The sequence below is a fragment of the Tamandua tetradactyla genome, chromosome 5 (assembly GCF_023851605.1).
Source record: "Tamandua tetradactyla isolate mTamTet1 chromosome 5, mTamTet1.pri, whole genome shotgun sequence".
Classification (NCBI taxonomy): Eukaryota; Metazoa; Chordata; class Mammalia; order Pilosa; family Myrmecophagidae; genus Tamandua; species Tamandua tetradactyla.
In genome coordinates, this window is record NC_135331.1 from 180,004,877 (window position 1) to 180,029,795 (window position 24,919).

Here is a 24,919-nt window from a genome sequence, read left to right on the forward strand (position 1 = left end):
ATGAGCTGGAGGTACCGGGAAGGGGGAGAGCCTGAGAGGATGGGGGGAGAAGCCAGGGGAGCAGGGACTCCCACATTCCTGGGTGGCTTCTCACTGGGCAGGAAGGCTGCTGAGCCCTGGAGGGCTGCGCTGCTAGTAGCCAGGTTTGTCATGGATTGTTTTTCATTAGAGCCTAGGGATGGAGGTGCTTTACTGTGAAGTAGGCTCATACCAGGTGGAAAGGAAGGGGCCGACTTGAGCCCTCCAGCTTTAAGGACAGAAATGTTTCCCTGTTTATCTCTAAATTGGTTTCCTCAGTACCCATCCTAACCTGAACCCCTATCCGCCTGATCCTTTTACTTGTTAGGCTTGTTGTTTTGGTTTCTGTTTTTATTTTTCTCGGTTTTGATCTTGTTTGCGTTGGCATTAAGGACAATTCTCATTATAATCTCAATAATTTGGTAATAAAAATTTCACATTGTGTGGATGCTAGGTGAAAGGGAATATTCATATCTATTCTCACACTTTCTGGGCCACTGCTAGCGATTGCCAAATAACCTGGGAATTAATGCTTTAATGAACACTAACTGCTCAGGAATACCATTCTAGAACATATTAACCCAGCACAGAAGAGTCAGTTGGGCTGGTATTTTGGTTGACAACGAGCATTTCTTCTGCACAGGAGAGAGTAATGGGATTAATTTACCATTTCTTAGCTTGCAGCATCTATTTCAACATAAATCTCTATATAGAGATCGATTGCACATATAACAATAAAGCAGAGTATTTGAGGGAATATTATGATGAAGAAAATCAGAACTCAAGCACAAATCAGACCTTGGCCAATGATATACGGGGAAGCAATGCAGGTTCTCTGGAACAGCACTTAGAAAATGAACTTAATGAAAATAAATCACTTCTATATGATTTCCCATTGCAAGAGGTTGTTATCGGCAAAAATCTCAGTACTTGGAATGAGTGTTGCATTTTATAGTTAATTCTGTGTGGTTCTTTTAGTATTCCCAGTGGATACACATTTTCACTTCATGAGAAGAATTATAATAGAGTAGCTCAAAGTATGTGTTTTCATTTCTTGGCTGCTGAAGCAAATACCATGTAATGGAGGGGCTTAGACAACAGGAATTTGGTGGCTTATGGCTTTCAGGTTAGAAGAAGTCCAAAATCAAGACATTATCAAGGCACTGCTCTGGTGTTCTGGGGTTGGCTGTGGGAGACCCTTGGTCCTTGGCTTTTCGGTCATAGCAATACCCATGGTGGCCTCTTCTGGCTTCTTGGTTCTGTTGACTTTCAGCTTCTGGCTGCTCCCCTGTCTCTCTCTCTCTCTCTTTCTCTCTACGACTGTCCCTTTAAGGCCATCAGTAATAGTATTAGGACCCATCCTAATTCATCTGGGCCACAGCTTAATTGAGGTAACCTCATCATAAGGTCCCATTTGTAATGGGTTCCCATCCACAGGAATGGATTCAGTTTAAGAACAAGCCTTTTCTGGGGTACATCGTTCCAAGCCACCATAGCAGGTACTGGCCTTCAGATGGGCACTTTACGATCATGCAATGTATAAATTAGACAGATCTTTAACAGCACTCTGGTGACTTGAGAGAATATATTCAGCTTCCCAAAGTGTGTAGTTTACCAGAAAGCAGTTTGCCTGTTAACCACTGACAAGCTGACTTGGTCTACAGAAGATACACATGATATCACACAGCAGCAGCTTCCTTCTTCACCTGTGCATCATTGGTGTTTCTAATAAAAGCTCCCAAATCAATAAAAAGGAGGCTCACTTTGTTCACAGTATATTAAGTGGGAGTAGGGAGGAGAAATGAGCTATTTTGGTAGAATTCTCCAGCTCCAAATAGTACAACAAACCTGCATTTGGGCAGCTCCTGGGTTAACTGAACCATCTATATTTGCTTGTTAGTTGAAGGACCAATCTAAAAGAGCGGTCTCCAATCTTTTTCAGTAGCAGTCCAACCCTGCCCCCATCTCCCCCACCCCTAATTGCCCCTTTGTGGATCTGACTAAAGTTTCGTATACTAATCACTGAAAAATGCACATATGTTTACATTCTGGAGGTCCTATCCATGAACCTCTAAGTCAAGAACCACTCATCTCTTACCATGCCCGAAATTTCCTGTGTTTATGTTCTTTGATATGCACTCTGGAAATGTGTCAGGATTTATGCTGTTTACATTCAAATTTGTGCACATACACATTTACGCTTATGAATGATATCATCTCTATTGAAATGACTGAATGAAATAATATGCATGAAAATGTCATTAAATATGAAGTTCTACCAAATGTGAGTTTTTTACATTATTATTGTTTTTCATTATTATGATTATTTTTTTTGCACCAGCCCTTAGATATTCAGCACTAAAACTGCTGGGTGATATTATTTTATGGAAATGGTTTTAAAATATGACCTCTCCATTTTCTTGATCCAAAATGCTTCAGGTTCCTTTTCACTCTAACAACTTAAAAAAAAATCACAACATGATTATTCTCCAATACTGCACTGAACAGATACTTTCTGAGCACATTCTCTGCATAAGACCCTTCACATTCTGTAAAAGAATACTTCTATGACAGTACTTTTGCTGGGTTTGCCTCTAGCTGAACTACAACAAAGGTCTTGGCAAAAACAATTAAACTGTGGCCTGAGTTAGTAGTTTTAGTAATTACATTTTAACCAAGCCAATTAATTGCTTGTTTAACTGATTTCTTGTTATGAACTTATTATAGACCATTAATGTATATTATAATAGACCGCTAATGTACATTAGATTTCACATCTCCTACACAGCACACAGGAAATAACACCAGCCAATGCTTTACTAGGATATGTTATGAAGGATGTATGAAGTGATGTACCCTCACTCAGCCTTTGGAAGTAGATAAATGCTCAAGATTAGTTTATGAGCTTGCTAATTCTTCTTTTCCAGTGGTGTTAGTAGCAATATACAACTGTGATATCAAGGAATCTCAGGATTGTTTTTTACTTGAAATTCTTGGAGTTGGGAAGAAAATAACTTAGTCAAGGCATAACTTTGTTTCAGCATATGGTATATATAGAGTGAGGCTTGTTCTTAACATTTGGGAGGAAGAGTGGGGGAATGGGAGGAGATGGGAACTGAAGAAACAGACTTCTGTCTGATGCAAACAAGGGAGAGAAATAATGCTTATTTCGCATTTCAAAAAATAGCATCTAACTCAGTAGAATAAAATTTGAACAAGTGCATTCATGCAAAGTCTGGGAACTTTGATAGAGAATGACCTCTGGTCTGCCAATAGAAGCATAGTCGTGCAATGCCTTATAGAGAAGGTGCCATCTATGGCTATGAATTGAACTCAGAAGGGAAAAGAATAAAACTTGCACTCATACTCATTTATTAGATGCTTATCATATGCTCTAAACTAGAGTCAATGATGAATAGACATGATGATAGTGTTTTTCAACCAAAAGGAAAGCATAACTTACATATTATTTTCTGGCCAATCAAATCCGAACTTTAAAGTTGTTCCAATTTGTCTCCTAGTACTGAAAATTTAAGTTGTTTCAACCAATCTCTTAGAATTGATTATTTTGGTTGTGCCAAATTTTACCTGTTACAGATAGCACAGAACAGCAACAAATACTTGATAATAAATGAGGGGAAAATGAGGAAAAGTTCCACTTCCAATTCTGGAAAAAAAAAAAGATAAAAAAGCTTAAATTATGGACACACAAAATATTGCAGAGCAATTCCACTCTACAACAAAATTACTGAACTTGGCAACAGAGATTGAGGCTATTCATTTTTTACCAAATTCTAATGCCAACCAACTTATGTTTGTCTGATTTGTAAAGTTAAATTGCTTTTGACAAGTTGTTTTGGCCTAAATCACTAGTAGATAGAGATGGATTGGCAACAAATTGTAATATAATGTAATGAGTACACTCATCCAGGCTTGTATAAGGTGTTAACACACACACACAAAAAAGAAAGAGGCAGAAGCTTCTATTTTGTGCACACTTCAGAGGTGACAATTGAGCTGGGCTTGAGAGAGGTATAGGAATTGTTATCTAACCCTGGTGAGGAACATATCTTTTCTTTAAGATATTTTCTTTTTAAATCATGTGGTTCTATCCTGGTGTGTTAGTTTGCAAGCTGCTAGAATGCAATATACCAGAACTGGAATGGTCTTTAAAAAGAGAAATTTAATAATTATGAATTTACAGTTCTAAGTCTATGGAAGTATCCAAACTAAGGCATCCAGGGAATGCTACCTTATTTAAGAAAGGCTGATTGGTCTGGAACACCTCTTTCAGCTGGGAAGGCATGCGGCTGGCATCTGCTGATCCCTTTTTCCTGGGCTCCATTGCTTCAGCCTCTGCTCCTGTGGGGGTTCCTCACTTTGCTTCTCCAGGGCTGGCTTTCATCTCTTGGCTTCCCCTGGCTCTCTCCAGGTTCTGACTTGCATAACATCTCATGGTAATATCTACTGGGCTCCAAGCATCTCCAAGCCTCTGTGTCTTTGTTCTCCATGTGTCGGCATCTGTGTCAGCTCTGCTCTGAAGTTTTCTGTTGGCTCTTTCTCTGTCGGCTTTGAGGCTTCTTTCATTTCTGGATTTCTCCAAAATGTTTCCTCTTTTAAAGGATTCCAGTAAACTAATCAAGATTCACCTGGAATGGGTGGCATCACACCTCCATCTAATCAAAAGACCACACCCACAACTGGGCGTGCCACATCTCCATGGAGATAATCTAATCAAAATTTCCAACCTACAATATTGAATCAAGATTAAAAGAAACAGCTGTTCCACAATATTGAATAAGGATTTAAAACATGACTTTTCTGGGGTACATAATACTTTCAAACTGGCACACCTGGTGACTACTATTGACTAATAAGAGTCAGTGTCTTAAAAACAAACAAACCAAGTTCTCTCTGTTGCACGATCATTTCATCATTTTTATGCTGCACTAAGTAGGATATAAAAGTAGCCTGGTGTATTTGGGTTGGCAGACAAATGCTTTGGAAAGTGCTGCTGTCAGTCATGTGAAAATTTGGAGTTGAGACCAGTTGCGATTCAGAGTGGGTAGTCAAAGTTTAATCACTGACATCTAAAATCATTTTGATGGCCATGCCTCCTGCAGGCTTTATTTTAGTCCAATCTCTGCTTCCATTCTCTGAGAACAAGTGCTTCAAGACCCATAGATTTCCTTCTCTGAAGTCTATTCTTTGAAAGCATTCGTTAAACATCTTTTTTTATATAACATATACAAAAAAGCGATAAATTTCAAAGTACATTTTAACAGGTAGTCATAGAACAAATTTCAAAGTATGGTATGGGTGACAGTTCCACAATTTCAGGTACTTCTTTCTAGCTGCTCTGAGACAATGAAGACTAAAAAGAAATATCGATATAATGATTCAGTAATCATATCATTTGTTAAATCTTATCTACTCTGTCATAACTCCTCTTTCTCCTTTGATCCTTCACACAATCTTTAGGGCTATTTGGGCAATACCCATTCTAACATCTTCATGCTGAAAAGGGTGTCAACATTATGGGGTAGAGGATGCAACTGCTTGATGCTCTTGGAGAGACTGGTAACTCTGGTAAACATCGTTTTTGAACTTTCTTGATGGGCAGACATAGCTCCTCAGTGGCAAATTTGCTACTGGGCTATGAAGGGGTCCATACATAGAGGCTCAAAATGCACCCAACGCTTCTGCTGGGTAGCTGGGGAGAGGTCACATATCATTGCAATCACAGCTTTAACTCTGTCAGTTCCCAGCAGCTGGTGGTCTTAAGGCTTTGTTTTTTATAGTGAACTCTCTAGAACTGAATAGGGTGCCAAACAGTGAGTTGGGCTACAGCCACTTCTGTCAGACATTTTGTTTTCTGTCATATCCATTTCCTGTATTCCCTCAGCTTGGTTCTGCATCTTGGGAAACAGCACTCTCCAGAACTCTGGACCCCTGTTTTTCCTGGTCACCTTGACCAATGGGAGGCTTTGGGAGAAGACTGGAAGGTAGGGAGAAAGAGAAGCCAGGGTATCTCTCCCTGACACTGTGCTTCTAGGGCGCCCCTGGCAGTGGCCGCATCTCCTGGGGGATATTCCTGCTGGGAAGTCCCCCTTTGTACATCTGGCTGATGCTTCTGGCTCCTGTTTCTGGTCTCTGGTAACATTATCTCCATGCTGTGTCCTTTGAGCTCTTGCCCCAGAGAGTGGCTTCCTGCTCTTGCTAATTTCTGAGTTGTGTCACCATCATCTGTTTGGCTTTGCAGCTCTGCCATCACCTGTGTACCCAATTCCCTGCATTAAATGACTTCTTTTTGAAACAAAGCGGTTTCTATTTTCCTGGCTGATATGCCACCTGTAATAATCACAAGGATAATGACCATAAAGGAACCCTGGAGGAATTCTTCCTTTAATCGCTTGCTCTCTCTCTCTTTGATGCCAACTCCTAGGGTAGCATCTAGGAATCTTGGTATATTTTTAACCATTAGAATCACAGAAAAGGAAAGGGTTTTCAGATCCCTTTGTGATGTGTACCCTTTGTGATAAGGGGGCCCACTGGTAGTGTACCCACAGGTCTCAGGGCAGTGTCTGACATGGACTGGGGAACTGCCAAGTGACCATGCCCAGCCGAGCAGTAATTGGCACTTGATCTTGGATTTCCATCTCAGGAGGAAACATTCAGCCTCATTGCCAAAGAGGTATTTTTTTCCCTACTTCTGGCTTTTTATAGCAATGTGATGGACAAAAATTAATGTAACATGTATTTGCAGGTACCTTCGTCTCACTTTTCCCTCTATGACTTTTATCCTAAAATAGAATAAAATCTTTATTGTAGCGAGTGTTCAAGATTTATTTAAACAGAGTAGTCTCTGCAGTTAATCAATAGATAAAAACTCTGGAGAAGCCTTTGCTCCTGCCTGGACGTGCTGAAACTCCTGTTTAAAGAACGAACTGTGTACAGGAGCCAAGAATGCTTTTTGGTTTGGCAGTCTTTATCTGATCTTTGGGAGAGGTTAAAAGCCTAGACATACAATATGGAAATTTTGAAACTTCCCCTTAATGTGGTCATCATTGAATGAAGGAGAACAGAAAGAAGAAAGCAATCTATCCCATTCTTTTTTAAGCAGCAAAATAAATTCCAGATCTTCTTAAAATTCATTGTATTTATTTACCTTTTAATCAGAGTTTTGACATTCTATATGGCTTTTATCTAGCATTTAAAGAAGTCCTGCATATTGATTTATAATAGTGACAAAAGTCACTTTCAGAGTTTCAGGGGCCGATTAATCTCTTTGAGAGCCCTTGTTTTTCTACCTCTCTGCTCTTTGCTCATTTATATTTAGTGCCTCCTCTAGAAGTCGGAGACAGGAAGATAAGATGGAAGGGGGTGAAATTCTAATCAGTCTTTTTTGTCATCTGTTAGGATGGGTCAAGTAAGGCCAGCTTGGGAGAAGAAAGCTGAACTTACTCAAAACAATACAACAATGTAATTATTAATGGGTCCCTGTTCGTCCTGGTATCCTTTGTCCCATTATGAGAGGGAATCCAAGAATGCTGTGGTCACCACAGAGAAGATCTTTATCATTTCCATCACTGGCGGCAGCTGTCAAGTGCTCCACTGACAGAAGGTGGTCCCAGGTGTGCCGGTAGCCCAGTGAGGGCCTTTCACCTATAAGGGCTAAAACAAACAAACCAGTAACAGGTCCCCTGCCCCAATCAACAAAACAAGCAAACAAGCCAAGCCCCAGCAGAGTTGAGAGTATCTGATGTGTCTGTTCATTTTAATGACTATGTAATCCAGGAGCAATTACAATGGCTTGGGCTCCCATGGGTTTTCCTAAGATGGCTGATATATTTTGAACATCCTAAAAGATGAGAAAGCTGTCCTATTTTTGGTAGAGTTTGCTTTTGCAAGTACAGTGCTGATTTTTTCATTTTTTCCTAATGACAGCTTATAATTAGGTATCTCACAGTTAAGGTAAACACTAGATTATCCACTAAAAATAGAATCTGTATTCAACTTTTCAGACATAAGTACCACTTAGAGTTGTAAGGCCTAGCAGGAGCTGTGTTTTGTTGCAGGCAAACTTAAGTTGAAGATTATGGATGCTTTGAACAAAAGTTTGAAACTAACTTTTTCTGCCATTTCTTAACTTTTGTTCACAGTTCATGAAATGCTCACTGAGAGCCTCCTTTCTGTAAGACAGGGGTGTGCCATTGTGTTGAAAACAAATATGGGCCATGCCATGATAGGTCCTGGATTTAGATGAATAAGCCATGGCATCTTCCTTTTTTCAGTTATATTTCAATTTTATTTTTGTATATTCTCCTTTCTAGTCTTTAGGTCTATGAAAAAAGTCTGGATTTGTTCAATGTTGAATCTCTAGTAGCCGGGACAACGTGTGGAACATTCTGGTTGCTTAATAAACATTTGTGGAATGAATGAATGAATACAAATAATGACAACATAGTGTGTTGCATATGAATAGGAGTTTGCACAAAGTCCTTAGAGTCTCAAAAGAAGCATTTTTTTTTCTTCTTCAGAAGTGATTGGTTTTAAGGCATCATCAGTGATTTTCAAACATTGAAGCTGATTTGGGAAGCAACACTGGCTCTTTCAGAAGAGTTATTTCAGTAATCCTACCTGGCTCATAACATTGATTTTGATGGTTTCCAAAGTTACTCGGGGAAGAAAGCAAAACTGCATTTCACTCTAAGAGGAGTTCCTAAGTGCTGGCTCACTATTTTATTTTTATGAGGTTGATTATGCAGATGATATAATTGATGACAGCATTCTCACTGCTGCCACGGTCATGCAATTTGATCTCTATTTCTTTTCTTGAACAAATGCTAAAAGAAAACTACTCCTTGCTAAAAAATAAGAAGAAAAATATTCAATGAGTGCACGATACAGGTGTGAGGAAAGAAAGGTGGATGTTTCTCTCTTCTCATGTCAGAGAGTAAGACTCAACTCCAACCTTTGAATACGAGAGGTAATGTGCTATTGACTGAAGGTGACCATCCAAAAAACCCCAGGATAGTTGGAAACAGCAAGCAAAATAATAGCAAATGCGTGTCATAACAAAACAAGCTGGAGGCTTTTCAAGGTAGAGGAGAGACAACTTCCCAGGAGGCTGGAGCTGAAAGTGGGGCTGGAGCTCAGGGGTCGAGGACGTACTCCTGCCAGGCATACAGCTGACAGCGAATACATAAAATTAGCTACTTTGATCCTCTGGAAAGTAGGTATTATTGCTCCCATTTTACAGATGGAGAAGCTAAGGTTTTGATGTCTTATAATTTGGGCCTGGAGGTCTCTACTCCACAGATGGAAACGTCCCCGCATGTATGCTGCTCTTTTCTGCTCCAGCATCCACAGAGATAACCAACGCTCAGTGCCAACCCCCTTTCATTTTGCAAATGAGGAGCTAAGAGGTGAAGAGTTTAGGTGTTTGTACCAAACCACAAAGGATGTTAATAACATAGCTAAATTTGGAACCCAGTTGTCTTGATTTCTATTGAAATCTGCTTCTCGGTAACCCTACTGTACCCGCTCAGTAGCCCTTCTATGCTGCATCATAAAGAGGTGAAGAAAAGAGACTAGAGGAACTTAATTTATTGTAATGGGGCATTAAAAATACATGTTATTTGCAGCTCCTGGCTAAGACTATATAAATTACAAAGTTATCAATTTGGCAAAAATAAGATGGAAGAGGAGTATGAACAGCAGTGAACTACTGAGGATTTATTTAACCAGTGAGGTGAAAGTGCTGTGTTGAAAGGCAGAGGGGCAAAGAGGTTTTATAACAGGGAGGAGTCTTAGATTTTGTTTCTCTGTCTGTTATGTGCACGGTGTAGAGGGCTGTGCTGGTTTGAATCTGTCATGTATCCCAGAAAAGCCAAGTTCTTTAATCCTCATTCAGTATTGCTGGGTGGGAGAATTTTGATTGTCTCTATGGAGACGTGACCCACTCAATTGTGGGTGGTAACTGTAGGTTAGATGGTTTCCATGGAGATGTGTCTCCACCCATTCAAGGTGGGGGTTGCTTACTGGAGCCCTTTCAGAGAGAACCATTTTGGAAAAACGTTCAGAGCCAACAGAGCCCACACTGCCAGAAACCTTTGGAGCAGAAGGAAAACACCCTCGGGGAAGCCTTATGAAATGAGGAGAGAAAGCTAGCAGACGTTGCCATGTGCCCTCCCAGCTGAGAGAGAAACCACAAGCTTCATTGGCCCTTTCTTTGGAATTAAGGTGTCTTTCTCTGGATACCTTAATTTGGACATTTTCAGGGCCATAGAATGTTAACTTGCAGCTTAACAAATTCCCTTTATAGAAGCCATTCCATTTCTGGTATATTGTATTCCAGCAGCTTTTGCAAACTAAAACAAAGGCCTTGAGATGAAAGAGGCCAAAGCTGTCACATCCGTAAAATGGGACCAAAACCACTGAACCTGCCTGAAGATATGGAGACCTCCTATCCTGGTTTTAAGAGGGGATTCTAAGCTATGTCATTCTATTTTCCACCAAAAATAATTTTTAAAAACAAGTTGGGGGCGGGCCGCGGTGGCTCAGCGGGCAAAGTGCTTGCCTGCTATGCCGGAGGACCTCGGTTCGATTCCCGGCCCCAGCCCATGTAACGAAAACGGAGAAACAAAATACAATAAAAACAAGAAAATGTTTAAAAAGATGTTTCCCTTTCTTCCTCTCTTCCTTCCTTCTATCCTTCCTTCCTTCTCTCTGTCTTTCCTTTAAAAAAAAAAAAAAAAAAAAAAAAAAAAAAAAACAAGTTGGAAAGTCAGGAACAGTTTCCAGAGATTCTGTGAATGAGTATCATTCATTTGTTTCTCCAGGGAGAGAAAAAACAAAAAACAAAAAAACTCGCGTGTATGCCCATTTTGAAAGATGCTCTTTGAACAGCAGTACATTTTATGGTCCTGTTTGCAAAATTATGAATTAATATGTGCTCATAGCCTAAGGCTAAAATATCCCAGTATGTGGAAAAGTTTTATAAAAGCTATGCATCTATCACTCTTTCCTAAGGTTTCATAGTAATTTGTGTTCACTGGGGACTTAGATCTGTGACACAAATTTGAATTCATTTGTTCAGTAACTAGTGGCATGTTTTAAGGGAAATCAAAGTGATCATATAATGATGAGCTGATGAATTATGAATGATTAGCATTGCAATGAACGTAAAAGCCATGGGGGTGGGGGAGGAGGCATTTCTCAGAGGTCATTTCCAAGAACATCTTATGTATTTATAAGATGCATTGCCAAACTTGGACTTTTGTATAGTCTGTGCAGGTGACAGGCATGTTAAAGTCAACAGGGATGGAAGAAGTGATTTGAGAACTGACTTTGAAAGCAGCTACTGTGAGAAGAAAGCAAATGAAACAGTCACTGAAAAAAAAAAACCCAACAAAAACAGGGACAATTGAAGTAAATACTCTCAAGAGTCCCCCAATAAGAATCTCAAAATTCCCCCATTTATATGTTAAAATCCAGTTTAAATTGCATATATGTTTCTGCAATTTTAAAAAAAGAGAGTAAAGAGACAGTGACAATTAAATGCAATACATAATTGCAGACTGGATCTAGTAATGGAGGGAAAAATGGCCAAAGGGACATTCCTTGCACTTAAAAGTGGTTACATGAGTGAACATTCATGTTCTTAGGAAATGTACATGGGTGTATTGTGTTCCAGGAGCATGATGTATAAAACTTCCTCTCAAATATTTAGAAAAGATGGAAACAGAATGACATGGCAAAGGTGGCAAAATGTCAAAAGCTGGTGGTGGGTCTGCATATTTGGGTGGGTGTAGGTTCTTTTCTGTGTTTTTTTTGTGGTTTTTAATTATTTTTGCAGATTTTCTGCACATTTGAAATAATTTCAAAATAAAAAGCTAAGGAAAAATTCAGAGTGAACCTGTTTTTAAAAGACTTAGTGGATGGGCTTATTGTAGAGAAATGCTTTTTTAAAAGGATGAATTACATTTCTATGTGGCCAAAATGGTATTTCAAGTTAACTGCATCCTCCATCCAGAGAAATACAGACTGACATCAATTCCCAAGGTTGAATTTGCCTGTTTATTTGGATAGTCAACAGGAGTGGCTGGCTGAACACAAGGTAGGCTCTCGTAGCTTGTTCTTTTTTATTAGAAGGGATTCCATATCCCTGAGTCTGGCAGCACAGAGTTAGGGGAGAAAAGAGTGCCTGACCTTGGGGAAATCCCCAAATTCTTCATATTTAAAATAAGAGAGTTGAGTGAAATGATGTCCAGACTCTCATGTAGTTCTACTATTTCATGTGCATTATCTGGTGCCTGAGAAATATTTCTTGAAAATGACTCATGTGTTGGCTGGTGTGGAAGGAATGAAACGAGAAAAACAGAAATCAGGCTTTGGACCATGAAATCGGTTAAAAAGGTTAAATAAGAGTCTCCTCATCATCCTCACATTTCAGCCCCAACCTGGTGGTTTGGAATGCCCAGTAAGTATGTGAACTCAACGCCTGAACGGAAAAAAAATACGACCCTGCTAACTTTTCTTATGATTTTAAGCAACTGTCTGTATCTAACTAGGAGAAATTAGATGTGTCAGTTGCCAAGCTGCCATCTTTGTGTGAATGGTTAACAGGATAAATACAAATCATGATTAGAATAATTTTTACTAATTCTGTCATCAACAGGGTAAACACAGCCAATGTCAAAGATTGTTATAAATGGCTGAATTCAAAAGGTTCCCACTTGATTAAGTGTATGCTAAATGAGAACCCAATTCTTTTGATGCTGTTGGAATATTTTCTTCATATAAGATAGGGTCTGTGAGAAAAATCAGAGAGCAATGGCAGGCTATTCAAATAGTATCATTGAAAAAACTCTATATTGGAGGAATCACGATTTACAGTTTTGTATTCTACATAAGGCCTTGCATGGTACCTTAATCACGTAAATGGTTTAAACAAATCTGTTGATTGAGAGTTGATTCCAATCACAAGCAAATATTTTCTAAAATAACTACAGCTATCAATTTTAAAAAGTTCAATCTTAGGATTATGTAATCTGGGTTCTTAATATATATTTAAACACTTACTGTTTATTAAAAGGCATTTACAAAAAGGTGTAGCAAAGCCTATGAATTCATTCATTCACTCATTCACCAAATGTGATGTGTGCTATCAAGTGGTAGATGCTGTTCCCTGCACTGGAAATAGAGCAGAGGGAAAAAATAAAACATGAATGAAAGCTCTCGCTTTCACAGGCTTAAATTCTAAGGAGCTATGCAGATAATAAACAAATAAGAAAAGGTAGTTACTATTTATAAATTAACACATTTTAAGTAAAAAACAAAACAGGATGAAATAAAAGGTAATGGGAAATTTTATACTGATTTATCAGGGAAGCCCTTCTGATAAGGTGACAACTGAGCACTGAGCTGCATGAAGTGAGGAATGAGCTACGAAAACTTTGGGGAAAGAGAATTCCAGGTAGAGAGAACAGCAAATAAAATGTCTGAAACATTCTAAAAAGTACAATATGCATTTGAAAAATCTAGGTTTTTAAAAAAATACCAGAGGCTATTCTGTGGCTTCAATTCTCTCGATTTTTTTCCCTAAGCCTCTCTGACCACTCACATCTTACTGACGTTCTACTCCTGTGGATTTCAATATGAGAATTTTAGTAATAGCAGAACTTTAACTTAACCCTCTTGTGTCTAGGGGGTTAGTCTGGTCTCCTTGACTGGACTGCAAATTCAAGAACAAGGATCAAATTTTATGATATTTCTGACATCAACCCTGCCCCCTGCCTCTACCCCGCATGTCCTAGTGTTGATTATGGGAGCATCTAAATAAAGCTATTTGATTAAGCAAAATGTGTTGTATGCAAAATCATTTGCAGCTTCAAGTTTTTAATGGGAAATGTTTCCTTTTCCAAGATGCTCTAGGTATGATATGGGATTGTTACTAGGATCTAATTTTTCCCTTTGCAACTGTATGTACTCACCCCTAGATACAGAGAACCTTATTTAAAAGGATAAAAGTATAGCAAATGAGATATATTAAAAGACTTTATTCACAATAGAGAAATTTTACAAATATAGTTTTTAAAAATTATGTGTCAATCTATTATGTATTCCATAACATTAGAGATTTATATAAAGTTGGGAATGACAGAATGGATTTATGTACAAATTAAAACAATCCATGTAAAGAATGGATAATACACATGAAGAAGTCATGACAAATACCACTGGGTTCTGTAAATTGCCATATAACTTATATGTGTAATATTAATTGCACAAAGTATTTAAAAACATATTTCATAAACACAAAATTAAGTGCTATTTTAATTTTTCACCTTTTAGGATATGAATACATTTGTAAACATAACTGCCCAGTTTTGCTGAAAATGAAGTGACAGTGTCTGCCTAATGACTTCAGTTTAAAATAATTAACACAAAATATGACTTTAATTACATCACCATAATTTTAGTCTCTTATCCTTCTACATTTTCATTGATCAGGGACTTCTGTTAAAAATAAAATCCAAATTCCAGAATTTAAAAAACCTTATTCTTGCCACTGGCAGAGCAGTATGTGGTACAATCTCGCTGTCTACTTACACCAGGATATAAAAGGTACATTACAGTACAATGTATGCAAGCAACCTGATTTTAACACAGTCTGTTGCAGAAATACATATCAGTTTTGTGCTCTTTCAAATCAAATTGAAAAGCAAGGAAAATAATTTAAGTTGCTAGTCTAAGGACATTGATATGAAAATTAGAATAATCTAAAAATGTGTAGCCTGTTTTCGGTAATAATTTTTTATACTTTGTCTTAAAAATCCCAGAAGAAAAGGACTCTTGCCATCCATTCATTTCATTAGGTAGACTGAAATGCAAGTGGGAGAAATTATTTGGGTCACAGAAACTCATTTTAACAAGACAATAAAGAATCTTTTCATTTGCTAATTTTACCATTTTACTCTTTGACATATACCCAATGTTCAATAGCAAAATAAAGCAGGCAACACAAGATGGTCCTTTCAGACAAAGCCAGTCTTCTGAAACACTTTCCAGCTGAAACTATTAAGTCTATTGAGATCTAGGACAATAATGATCATTTTTTAAAAACATTAGGTTGACCCATATGACATTGAAGATACTGGACAGTTATTTAAACTGCACATATGGCAATTTCATATGGTTCAGCCTAACCCCTGGGGTTGCACTGATCTGTCTGATGGCTGCAGGCTGAAAATTTAGGTGTTCCAAGGTACTTCTGTGACTGGATCATCAGATTAGCCCTTTCGTGGGAATATATAAATATGAACCAATGTGACAAGAAAACACAAAGAAAAAACAAATCTACTCTTGGGAAAAAAGTTCATATCTCAAAACTTAATGTTTCGAAGAATCATATTACTTGGATCTGCTGTAGGACTGTGGAGGTTGGGGGTGGGTACACCCACATGAGGCTTCTAACATGGGGTCTCCATACTAAATGTACTATATTCTTGTTTGGCCTAAAGTTTATTAGCTTTTCCTCAGTTGACTATGAATAGTGGCAAAGCTTCTTTCACAGAGTCAAATCCTGCTTTCATAAGTAGAAATGAAATAATTTACTGCATTTCAGAAATGGCCCTTTTCAAGCCGAGTCAAGCGGAATGCCTTTTATTCTCAAGACAAAAAAAAAAGTGAAATGAAGACAAATCAATCAAAAGCCATTCTGAAATTCTCTCTTTACAGAGACCTAATTTTTTCATATATTTAGTGAAAAGCAAAAGCTAATACATTTAGAGTTATACTATTTCCCTTTAAAAAATATAATTCAGTGATCACAGAGCTCTGCAAAACATGAGAGCTCACCTTATGGTACAGCAGGGAATGGGAGAAATTAACCAGTACATGATCCAGAAATGACATCGGACATTTAAAGTAAAATTTGAGAATGATGCACAAACTAGGAAACACTAATTTAATTAACCAACAAAAATATACTGCAGTTTCGATGAAATGAGGTCAACTTGAGATGATCCTTTGGGGATGACTTTCTAATTGGAATTGCCATGTGAGTGAAGTATTTTAGAAGACATTCTATCAAATAATGATAGACCCGCATAAGGAAGAGGCTGTCACAGTTATATCTGTCTCTGGTGAATAGACAAACCAGATTAAAACATGAAATTGAAAAGAAAAAAAAAGCTTTTTTTAATACTTAATTTATTATTATGGCTTTTTGCAACATGGCAAAACATTAAGCTTAAAGCAGACATCGTCTCCTCATAGAGGAGGGAAAAATTTTGCAGTCAAATAAAAACTGTAATTAAGAGGTCACTGGTATAACACTCTATTCAGTTTAATAAAAATGATAATACAACTTCATGACCTCCAGAGAAAACAGATTACATAAAATCAAAACCAACCAAAAAAAACCCAACTGTGGCTCTATTGGCTGAATAACACAGGATATAATAAGGAACTGAGGCCCATCTATGCTTATGATAATAAACATAAAAGACTGCAAAACAATTTTAAAATTTAGAATAATCATAGACCTATTCATAAAAATTCATCATGTGCCTGAATACAAGAAAAGGAATTATTAAGGTATGCAGTGAAGGGAATGGAGCAGAGTAAAATATAAAATGTCTTTTTTCTTATTTTTCTTTGACTTCAGCTTCCTTTTTAGTTGGACGGAGTACCGGGAGAAGGTGCGCCTCGGTATTGAATATCCAGTGCTCCAGTGGGAGAAGCTCGTCATCGGAAAATATCAAATACAAGTACCTGGCGGGAGAAACACGGATAGATGAGGCCCAGAGGCCGCGACAAGCTGAAAGTGACGTCACACAGCCATAGCAAAGCCATGGCAGGGTCTCCACTCACCGTGCGGAGACCCGGGGAAGCAGTAAACATAGATCAAAACCCGGAGGGGAATTTCTCTGTAAAACTACAAATTCTCCGGAAAAACCCAACCGAACAAAAAACACAACACAACAAAGCTCACCCACCACCCTGCAGGGCGGGAGGGTTTCGGCGCGTGGCGAGGCCGTGTGCATGGCGAGGCCGTGTGCATGGCGAGGCCATGTGCATGGCGAGGCCCTGTGCATGGCGAGGCCGTGTGCATGGCGAGGCCGTGTGTATGGGGAGGCCGTGTGCATGGAGAGGCCGTGTGCATGGCGAGGCCCTGTGCATGGCGAGGCCGTGTGCATGGCGAGGCCGTGTGCATGGCGAGGCCGTGTGTATGGGGAGGCCGTGTGCATGGAGAGGCCGTGTGCATGGCGAGGCCCTGTGCATGGCGAGGCCGTGTGCATGGCGAGGCCGTGTGCATGGCGAGGCCATGTGCATGGCGAGGCCCTGTGTATGGGGAGGCCGTGTGCATGGCGAGGCCATGTGCATGGTGAGGTCCCGTGCGCGGCGAGGCCCCCACTTCACCGGCCGAGGCCAGGCCCAGGGCTTCGTTGTGGGTGCACCGATATCTGCCAATGTGCTCAGCACGGAGACCTGGCCATGCACCTCGGCTGCATCCTTGTGGAACAGTTTGTACTTACTTCAGGGTCTCTGCCAGGAAGAAGCTCTGCTGCACGTCATCGTAACTCCCGTGTCTGATGTAGACGTCCCGGAGGCCCGAGTAGCCGCCATTCACGCGACAGTGACTCTCCAGGGCCTAAACCACACAGAACGGGGGAAACGGTCACGGTTAAGCAAACTGTCACTAGCTTTTATTATTAGATTGTCAAATTCAAATAAATTAAGGACTCAAACTGAGGGGCAGCTTGTATCAAAGTTTTAAGTGAAAAATTAAAATGTAAATGCAAATAAAATAGGAAAAGTCAAGAGATTTATGGACAGCAGATCTTGCCTGGCTGGAAACACTTCTACATTTAGTTGCGGAGTAATTTTTCACGGATTGTTACCATTTCCTTGTGTGGTCTAGAGCAGGGGTTGGCAGCCCACGGACCAAGCCAACCCAGCCTGCTGCTTCTTATTGTACATAAAAAGTTTTATCAGACTACGGACATACTTGTTTGCTGATATATTGCTTGTGCTTGTTTTTGTTTTTGTTAAAATGACAGAAGTGAATAGTGACAGAGACTGTTTGGTCCCCAAGCCTAAAATATTTACTGCCTGGCCCTTTACAGAAAAAGTCTGCCAACCCCTGCTCTAGAGAGATTGTTGAAGTCAATTGGGATTAACAAGCCACTGGACCAAAACCAGCTGCTATGATAATTAGAACATCTTATTTCATGAAAATTGACTGTGGCCTACTAAGTAGTGAAGCAGCTGACAGAGCTAAATGAAAAAGAAAAAAAAAAAGGAAACAAGAAAAATGTGACCAGTATCTATTACTAAATATATATTTTTCTTTTCTTTAGTCTGGGATGAAATCAATTGGGACCTGTCTACAGTGAAGTGATCTTACATTTCTGTAGTTGTCTGAATATTATGCATATTTGGAAAAGAGAAGGGTTGGGGAATTTGGGGATGAAAATTAAGGTAACAACCTAAAACCAACCTGCTTTCCACTTTGTCAGCTGCCACTCAGTTCACTGCTGTTTGAACTTTGAAATTACATTAGTTGAGCTATTAGTTAGTAGGCGTATTCATCTCTAGGAAAGTTCTTTTCCACTTACCATGTCACATTAATCCTATTAATTATATGTTTAAACAAAAACTTCCTATTGTACAAAAATTGCCCTCTGAAACCTGGTTCCATTCACTGAATGAGGAAAAAAATAAATTCTAAGATGAAAACCCTAATATTTATAATGAAATAGGAAAAATACAGGAAATAAAAAGAGAAAGTTACTCTTAGGTTCTCATGTTATTTTTCATTTTTGAAACTTTTGAGCTTTTTATTGTAGTAACATACACAACTCAAATTTCTCTTTTAAACTACACTTGGATGTTTCATTGCTTTCAGTTACAGTCACAACGTTGTACTATCATCATCAATATCCACTGCCTCAACTTCTTCATCACTCCAAACTGAAACTCTGTACCCATTAAGCAGTTACTCCTTCTTCCCTTCCCAGCCCCCACCCCTGACAGCCTGTCATCTATCTTTCTCTATGACGTTTTCTTACTCCAGGTATTTCATTTAAGTGAGTTGGCATACTATTTGTCTTTTTGTGTCTTGATGATGTCTTAAGGTCCACCTGTTTTCTAGCATGGACCAGACCTTCACTCCTTTTTATAAGCTAAATAACATTCTACAGGTGTGATTGGACCACATTTTGTTTAGCCACTCATCGGCTGATGGACACTTGGGTTGCTTCTGCCTTTTGGCTATCGTGAATCATGCTGTTATGAACACTGCTGTACAAATATTTGTTCAAGTCCCTGTTTTACATTTTATTAGGTTCACATCAAGAAGTGGGGTCACCAGTCCAGCCTTGACCACAGGTCACAGGGCACTAGCTGTGCCCTGCCCCAGTGGGAACAGGGTATCTAACTCCTGCAGTTCTGCTGAAACCAATTTTCTGGAGTAGGGGCTGCTGGAGATGGAGGCACTAGCCCAATCATGGGGTTAGGGTGGAGCACCAATGACGTCTATTAGTGGATCCCATCTGCACGTCCATCAAGTAGAAAAAAAAGACATGGCAGTGACTCTCCATTTTAATAGTTAAAAGGACCCAATATCCTTGCTTTAAGCTCACTTCAAAGAGATTCTGAGTTACATTAAAACAAATTTTTACTTCGAATGATGCTGTAAACTTTGTAGCATTCCAGTAAACCTTCCTTTTACTGAAAAAGTCTTTCAGACTATTCACAATTGACCATTTTACTTTATTAAGTCCAGAATGCAATGGTTTTAATGTTTCCAAATATATCTTTCATGAAGGGCTTAAAAGTTTTAAAAGGAGACCTTCCTAATACTTTTCTTAGAAGGGTCATGTCTATTTTCTGATATTCTAAAATATAGCACAACAAATATCACTTGCCATTTTCCCCTGGATATTATCTCTTCATAACTCATACTCAGTTTTTTTCTGTCACACTTCAGAAAATTCATTTATAATCCCCACTTTGAGAAAACTATCTATTCTATGTGTAACTTGCAACCCCAAGGTACATCTGTGTATGCTATAAATATGGCTTTATCAACGCAAATGCTTTATTACTGTTGCTGAAGGAGTGTCTAATATCTTAGTAATCTTAGGATTAATGTGTTCCTTCTTAATTCTTTCTTTTATTAATATGTTTCTCCACTTTGAGCTTGTCTTGGTTTGCCAGGGTGGCTATGACAAATACTACACACTGGTTGTCTTAAACAACAGGAACATACTGTCTCCCTGTTTTGGAGGCTAGACATGCACAGCCTAAGCAGGCCCTGCTCGCTCCCATATTAAGTAGCACGCTGGTGCTGGCTTGTCCTCAACCTTGGGGTTCCTTGGCTTGCATCTCTGCCTCCATCATATGGTGATCTGTACCTGGGTCTCCTGAGTCTCTCTATGACAGATCCTATTGAGATCCTTATCTAAATAGGATCATCAAAGATCTTACTCACAAGTGAGTCCACATCTTCACTCGTAAGAGGTGATGCAGAAACGCTACACAAGTGCAACTCTCTCTCCAACCACTACAGCTTTGGGGCCCCCGAGAACAACATCAGCCCCAAGCTGGAGAGAGGAGCTGCTTCTTACACCGCAGGTCAGTGTGAACCTCTGCACTGTGTGGACTTGAGCTGGCCATGGAAGGAAACTGATGTGCAGAGCACAGCAGCTACATGGGCAGAGCTTGTGATGGATTCTGATGATGAGGTATGATGACGAGGTCTGATGGGGATGGAGCCATGTGCTCCAGAAAGGACGTGTTCAAGTCTTAATCTCTTTTAATTTATCTTTTAGTTTTTTCTTATGAAGCATAACCTTGTCCCTCTTTTTTTACATGTATAAATAATTATACCGCATTTCCCCACAATTTAGCCCAACTTTCAAGAAGAGAGAAAGCATAGACTTTGTGAAATTAGTGGAGAAAAGTCCTCCTTGGCTAGAAAAGGGTTTGGGAGGAAAATGAGGCTCTAAGAATGAGGAGCCTGGAAGAGAGAAGACGGCAGGTCTGTCCTAGTCACCCATCTCTCAGCTTCCATCTGTGGAACCTGATAATGAGAATATTGATTTTTCACACTAGAGCTGGAGGGCAGAAGCGAGGGAGGAAGGGGGTGCCATGCGGAGAAGCATTTAATTACCACATTAAAGAAAGTCTGAGCAGCAGGCTACACGAATAAAGGAAATGTCTTATGATCTGCTATTCCTTTAAAGCCCATGGGAAAATCAGAACATCAACTTAAAAAAAGTCCTTTGATTAAATTCTAAGTTACAGACAATGAGGCAACTGGGGGAACAGCCTGAAGAAAAGGACTTTTAGGTCCTAATATTTTGTCCTTCATTTGTTTTTGGTCCTTCGTACAAATAAAAATTCAAATACCAGATACACAGTGTAGGCCCCCCATATTTTTAAAGAAAAAAAAATCGTAATATAGAAGAAATGGGGCAAACTTGCTATGGAACATAATGAAATCCATTTTCAGATTTTCCTAGAAAAGATTTTTAACTGCAAGCTTTTTTCTTGGTTTTCCCCTGAGGTTCTTTGGTGATAAGCTAATGAGAGCCAGATATGATAAATATTAGCACCCCCTTACACCCCCACAGAAAATTCTATAAGCTACTTCTTTGTTATGGACAGAGAGTTGCTTTAGGCAATGCCCAGTCATTTCCCTCTTTCCAGTTCACCCCACTCATATTTTTACTCCCACATCTTAACGTGGCAAACTTTGGAGGCTAAGAGCACAATGCAGGTCTGTGTGTGCCATGTTCAGCAGAGGTGGCTGTGAGATGGTGAGTCTGGGCAGGTGACCTGTGTGAGTGGAAACTTTCAGAAGGAAGTGGCTAAGAAGCAAGTGGTGAAGCAGACCAAACTGGAAATCCAGAAGGCCCTTGCAGAAGATGCCACTGTTTATGAATATAATAGTATTTATGATGAAATACAGAAAAATAATGAGGACCATAATCCCAAATTACTCTTGAGAAAAAACCAAAAGCCCAAATATATTCACAGCTTTTAGGAAAAACAGTTGAGATCAGAAAAAGATCAGGAGCAGGGAAAAAGAATGGAAAAGAAAATTCAAAGAGAACAAGAAACAGAAAGGGGAGAATTTGATGATAAAGAGTCATTTTTGACATGTGCTTATAAGAAAAAATGGCAAGCTAGAGCTGAAGAGGAAGAAGGGGAAAGGAGGGTCGCTGCACTCGAAGCACACTTGGATGTAACTAAGCAGAAAGGTCTCAGCGGATTTTATAGGCACCTATTAAATCAAGCAGTTGGTGAAGAGGAAGTACCTTAAATGCAGCTTTTGTAAAGCCAGGTCTGGAGTAAAAGAAGAGAAATCAGGAGGTTACTCTGATGAAATGAGTTCAGAGAACAGAATACCACATGAGAAATGCATTCTCCAAACTGGTATGAAGGTAGAGGAAAACCCAGATGCAGGCAGTGGTTCTGATGCTAAGAACAGTGAGGAAGGAAATAATAAAGTGACTTGTAGAAGGGGTGAAAGCACGGAGACGTCCCATAACTATCCCAGGCATCAAAGGAATTAAACCCATTCACATCATCCAGTGAAGAAAGAGGATACAGCGAAATGCCACACAGAAAGGTCCAAGTCAAGAGGACTGAGAAAAGGGAAGATAGGCTCCCAGAGAGTCAATCCAGAGACCAGGAGAGGTTTACACTGACTGATCACCTAAAAGAAAAGAAGGATTTCCAGAGGCATAGTGAGGCAAAGCACAGAGAATTCACTGGAAGAGGCATGGATAAGAAGATAAATCAGGAGGAGGAGAGAGAGAAAAAGAAAGAGATGACAGGAAGGAGAAAAGGGAAAAAGATAAGGAGAAATATCCCCCAAGGGAACGTGAAGGAGATAGCCTATGAAATGACCACGACTGTGGTCACTGTGAGAAAGGAGAAGGAAGAGAAAAGCAAAGAAAAGGAAGAACATGTGAAAGTTAAGAAGAAAACATACGAGAGCAATGATAGATACAAAGACAGGGAAAAATGAGAAGTAAGGGTTCAATCTTCAGAAAGAAATCAAGACTGAAAGGAAAGCAGCCCAAGTTCTAAAGCAAAGAATAGGTTGTTTGACCAGGAAAAATCTAATCAAATGAGAAACATGGAAAAGGATAAAGAAACCAAGGGAAACCCACTGGCTCTGAAACATCAGTGGAAGCAGAACACAGAATCACAGAGAAAAGGTTTGAGAAGGGCGAAGGGCAAGAAGTAGAGTCTGCCTGAGGCTGTAAGCAAGTTTGCAAGGCAGAACAGCGAGGAAGCTGTAAGGTCAGCTAGAGAAGTTTCTGGGCCAGGGAAATGGCACCGGCTAATGCCAAGACCTATACTGGGAAAGAAGATGACTGACAGCTGCACCAACAGAGAAATCTAGGGAAGCCCAGAAATGATTACTCCTGCCACATGCTGTACAAAAGAAAAAAGTGTGGTAATAACGGTTTGGGAGGATTTAAAAAAATATTTTTTCAAAATTAATTTTTGCTTTAGGTTTAAATCAAAAGACAGTCCTTTCACCATATATGTTTGAATTTATATAATCTTACTTAGTGCCACGTTCGTGGTGACATTTAAGTAACTGTCAAGAGTGTGCTTAATGCCTGTGGGTACTTAATCAGGACAATTGGCTCTACGACAACCATTAAAAAATGGTTTAAACAGGTACCCTCATGTGGATTTTGATACAGGAGCTGTTTTGTTTCACAAACACAGAATTTCAGATTAGAATATGTGGAGATGAACAATAAAGTAGAGAGAAGAGATGGTTATTAAAAAAAAGGACACACGTACAGCTCTAGAGTGGCAGGGGCGGGAAGCCTGGGCCAGCCCTACGTGTAAATAGGGGCTAACAATGTGCTCACTGCGGGCCAGGCCCCTTTGGAGGTGAGAAAGCCCAGGCTGGGTCCCTTCTGTGAGGCTCTGGTATGTTTTTTTTAAAGGGAAAATGCCCAAAAGGCATTTTTAACCTTCCCCAAAATGAAACACCCTCATGTCAAAAGTCTAAATTTTTAGGCTTCAGGAATGTGAAACTGAAACAACAAGCAGCTCCCCCGGGCCCTGTAACAGGCTCTGAGTCTTACGCTGTCTCAACAGCGGAGGTGGCCGCGTGTGCGGTGAAGTCTGACCAGAGCATCATTTTACTCTGCTCTGAGGACTGCCCCTTAGGCACGGCTTGTGCAAATGCTTATGCTATGAGTAATCAGATGTGACCGGAATGCGTTAATAGCGGAAAGAACATGAGAATGTTTACAGTGACTGGAGCTGAACACAGGAGAAAAGATAAACCTAACCTTGAATGAGTCTTTTTTGGGGGGCAGGGGCAGGAAAGAGAACAGCAAGCAGCCTGAGTTAAATCCTAACAAACCACAAAGCGTTAATGCGCCGTCAGAAGAGCATTTTCTTATCTAGCTGATTAGACGGGAGATGGGAAATGAGTAGATGGGAAATGGGAAATAAATGGTTGGTCCATGGACATTTCTGAGAGTGTATCCTTGTGTATAGCGTGACTAAGGTTGTCTGGATGAGTTCTGTCTGAACTGAAGACAGAACACAGACAACCAGGCAAAACGGACATAAAGAGATGTTGTAGGGAACACTCAAGCCTGGGGAAGGAGGCAGAGGCAGAGCGAACTGGAAAGACCAATCACACCCTCTGATCAGCCAGAACGTCCATCTGGAAAGGGCTAGATTTACGGGACAAGACAGAAATGTCTGTGCTAAAAATAAAATCCTACCCTGTAAAATGTACCAGCACTTACAATCTCTACATTCCTACACGTTATATAAACTACATTTCTGTACACACATATAAATGTATATGCATAATTAATATTTTGATAAAGTG

General features: G+C 39.6%; 1 protein-coding gene and 1 pseudogene across 1 annotated transcript in view; one reads left to right on the forward strand and one right to left on the reverse strand.

The window, feature by feature from the left end:
* Positions 1 to 14,066: 14,066 nt before the first annotated feature.
* Positions 14,067 to 24,919, reverse strand: part of MAN1A1 (mannosidase alpha class 1A member 1) — a 195,564-nt gene continuing 184,711 nt past the window's right edge. Inside the window, exons 11-12 of the mRNA XM_077162774.1 lie at positions 17,565 to 17,680; positions 14,067 to 16,800 (exon numbers count right to left, since the gene is read on the reverse strand). Coding sequence (XP_077018889.1) covers positions 16,674 to 16,800; positions 17,565 to 17,680 — 243 coding nt within the window. The 3' untranslated portion in view covers positions 14,067 to 16,673. The remainder of the gene's footprint in view (positions 16,801 to 17,564; positions 17,681 to 24,919) is intronic.
* LOC143682481 (nuclear speckle splicing regulatory protein 1-like) lies at positions 19,185 to 23,427 on the forward strand (annotated as a pseudogene).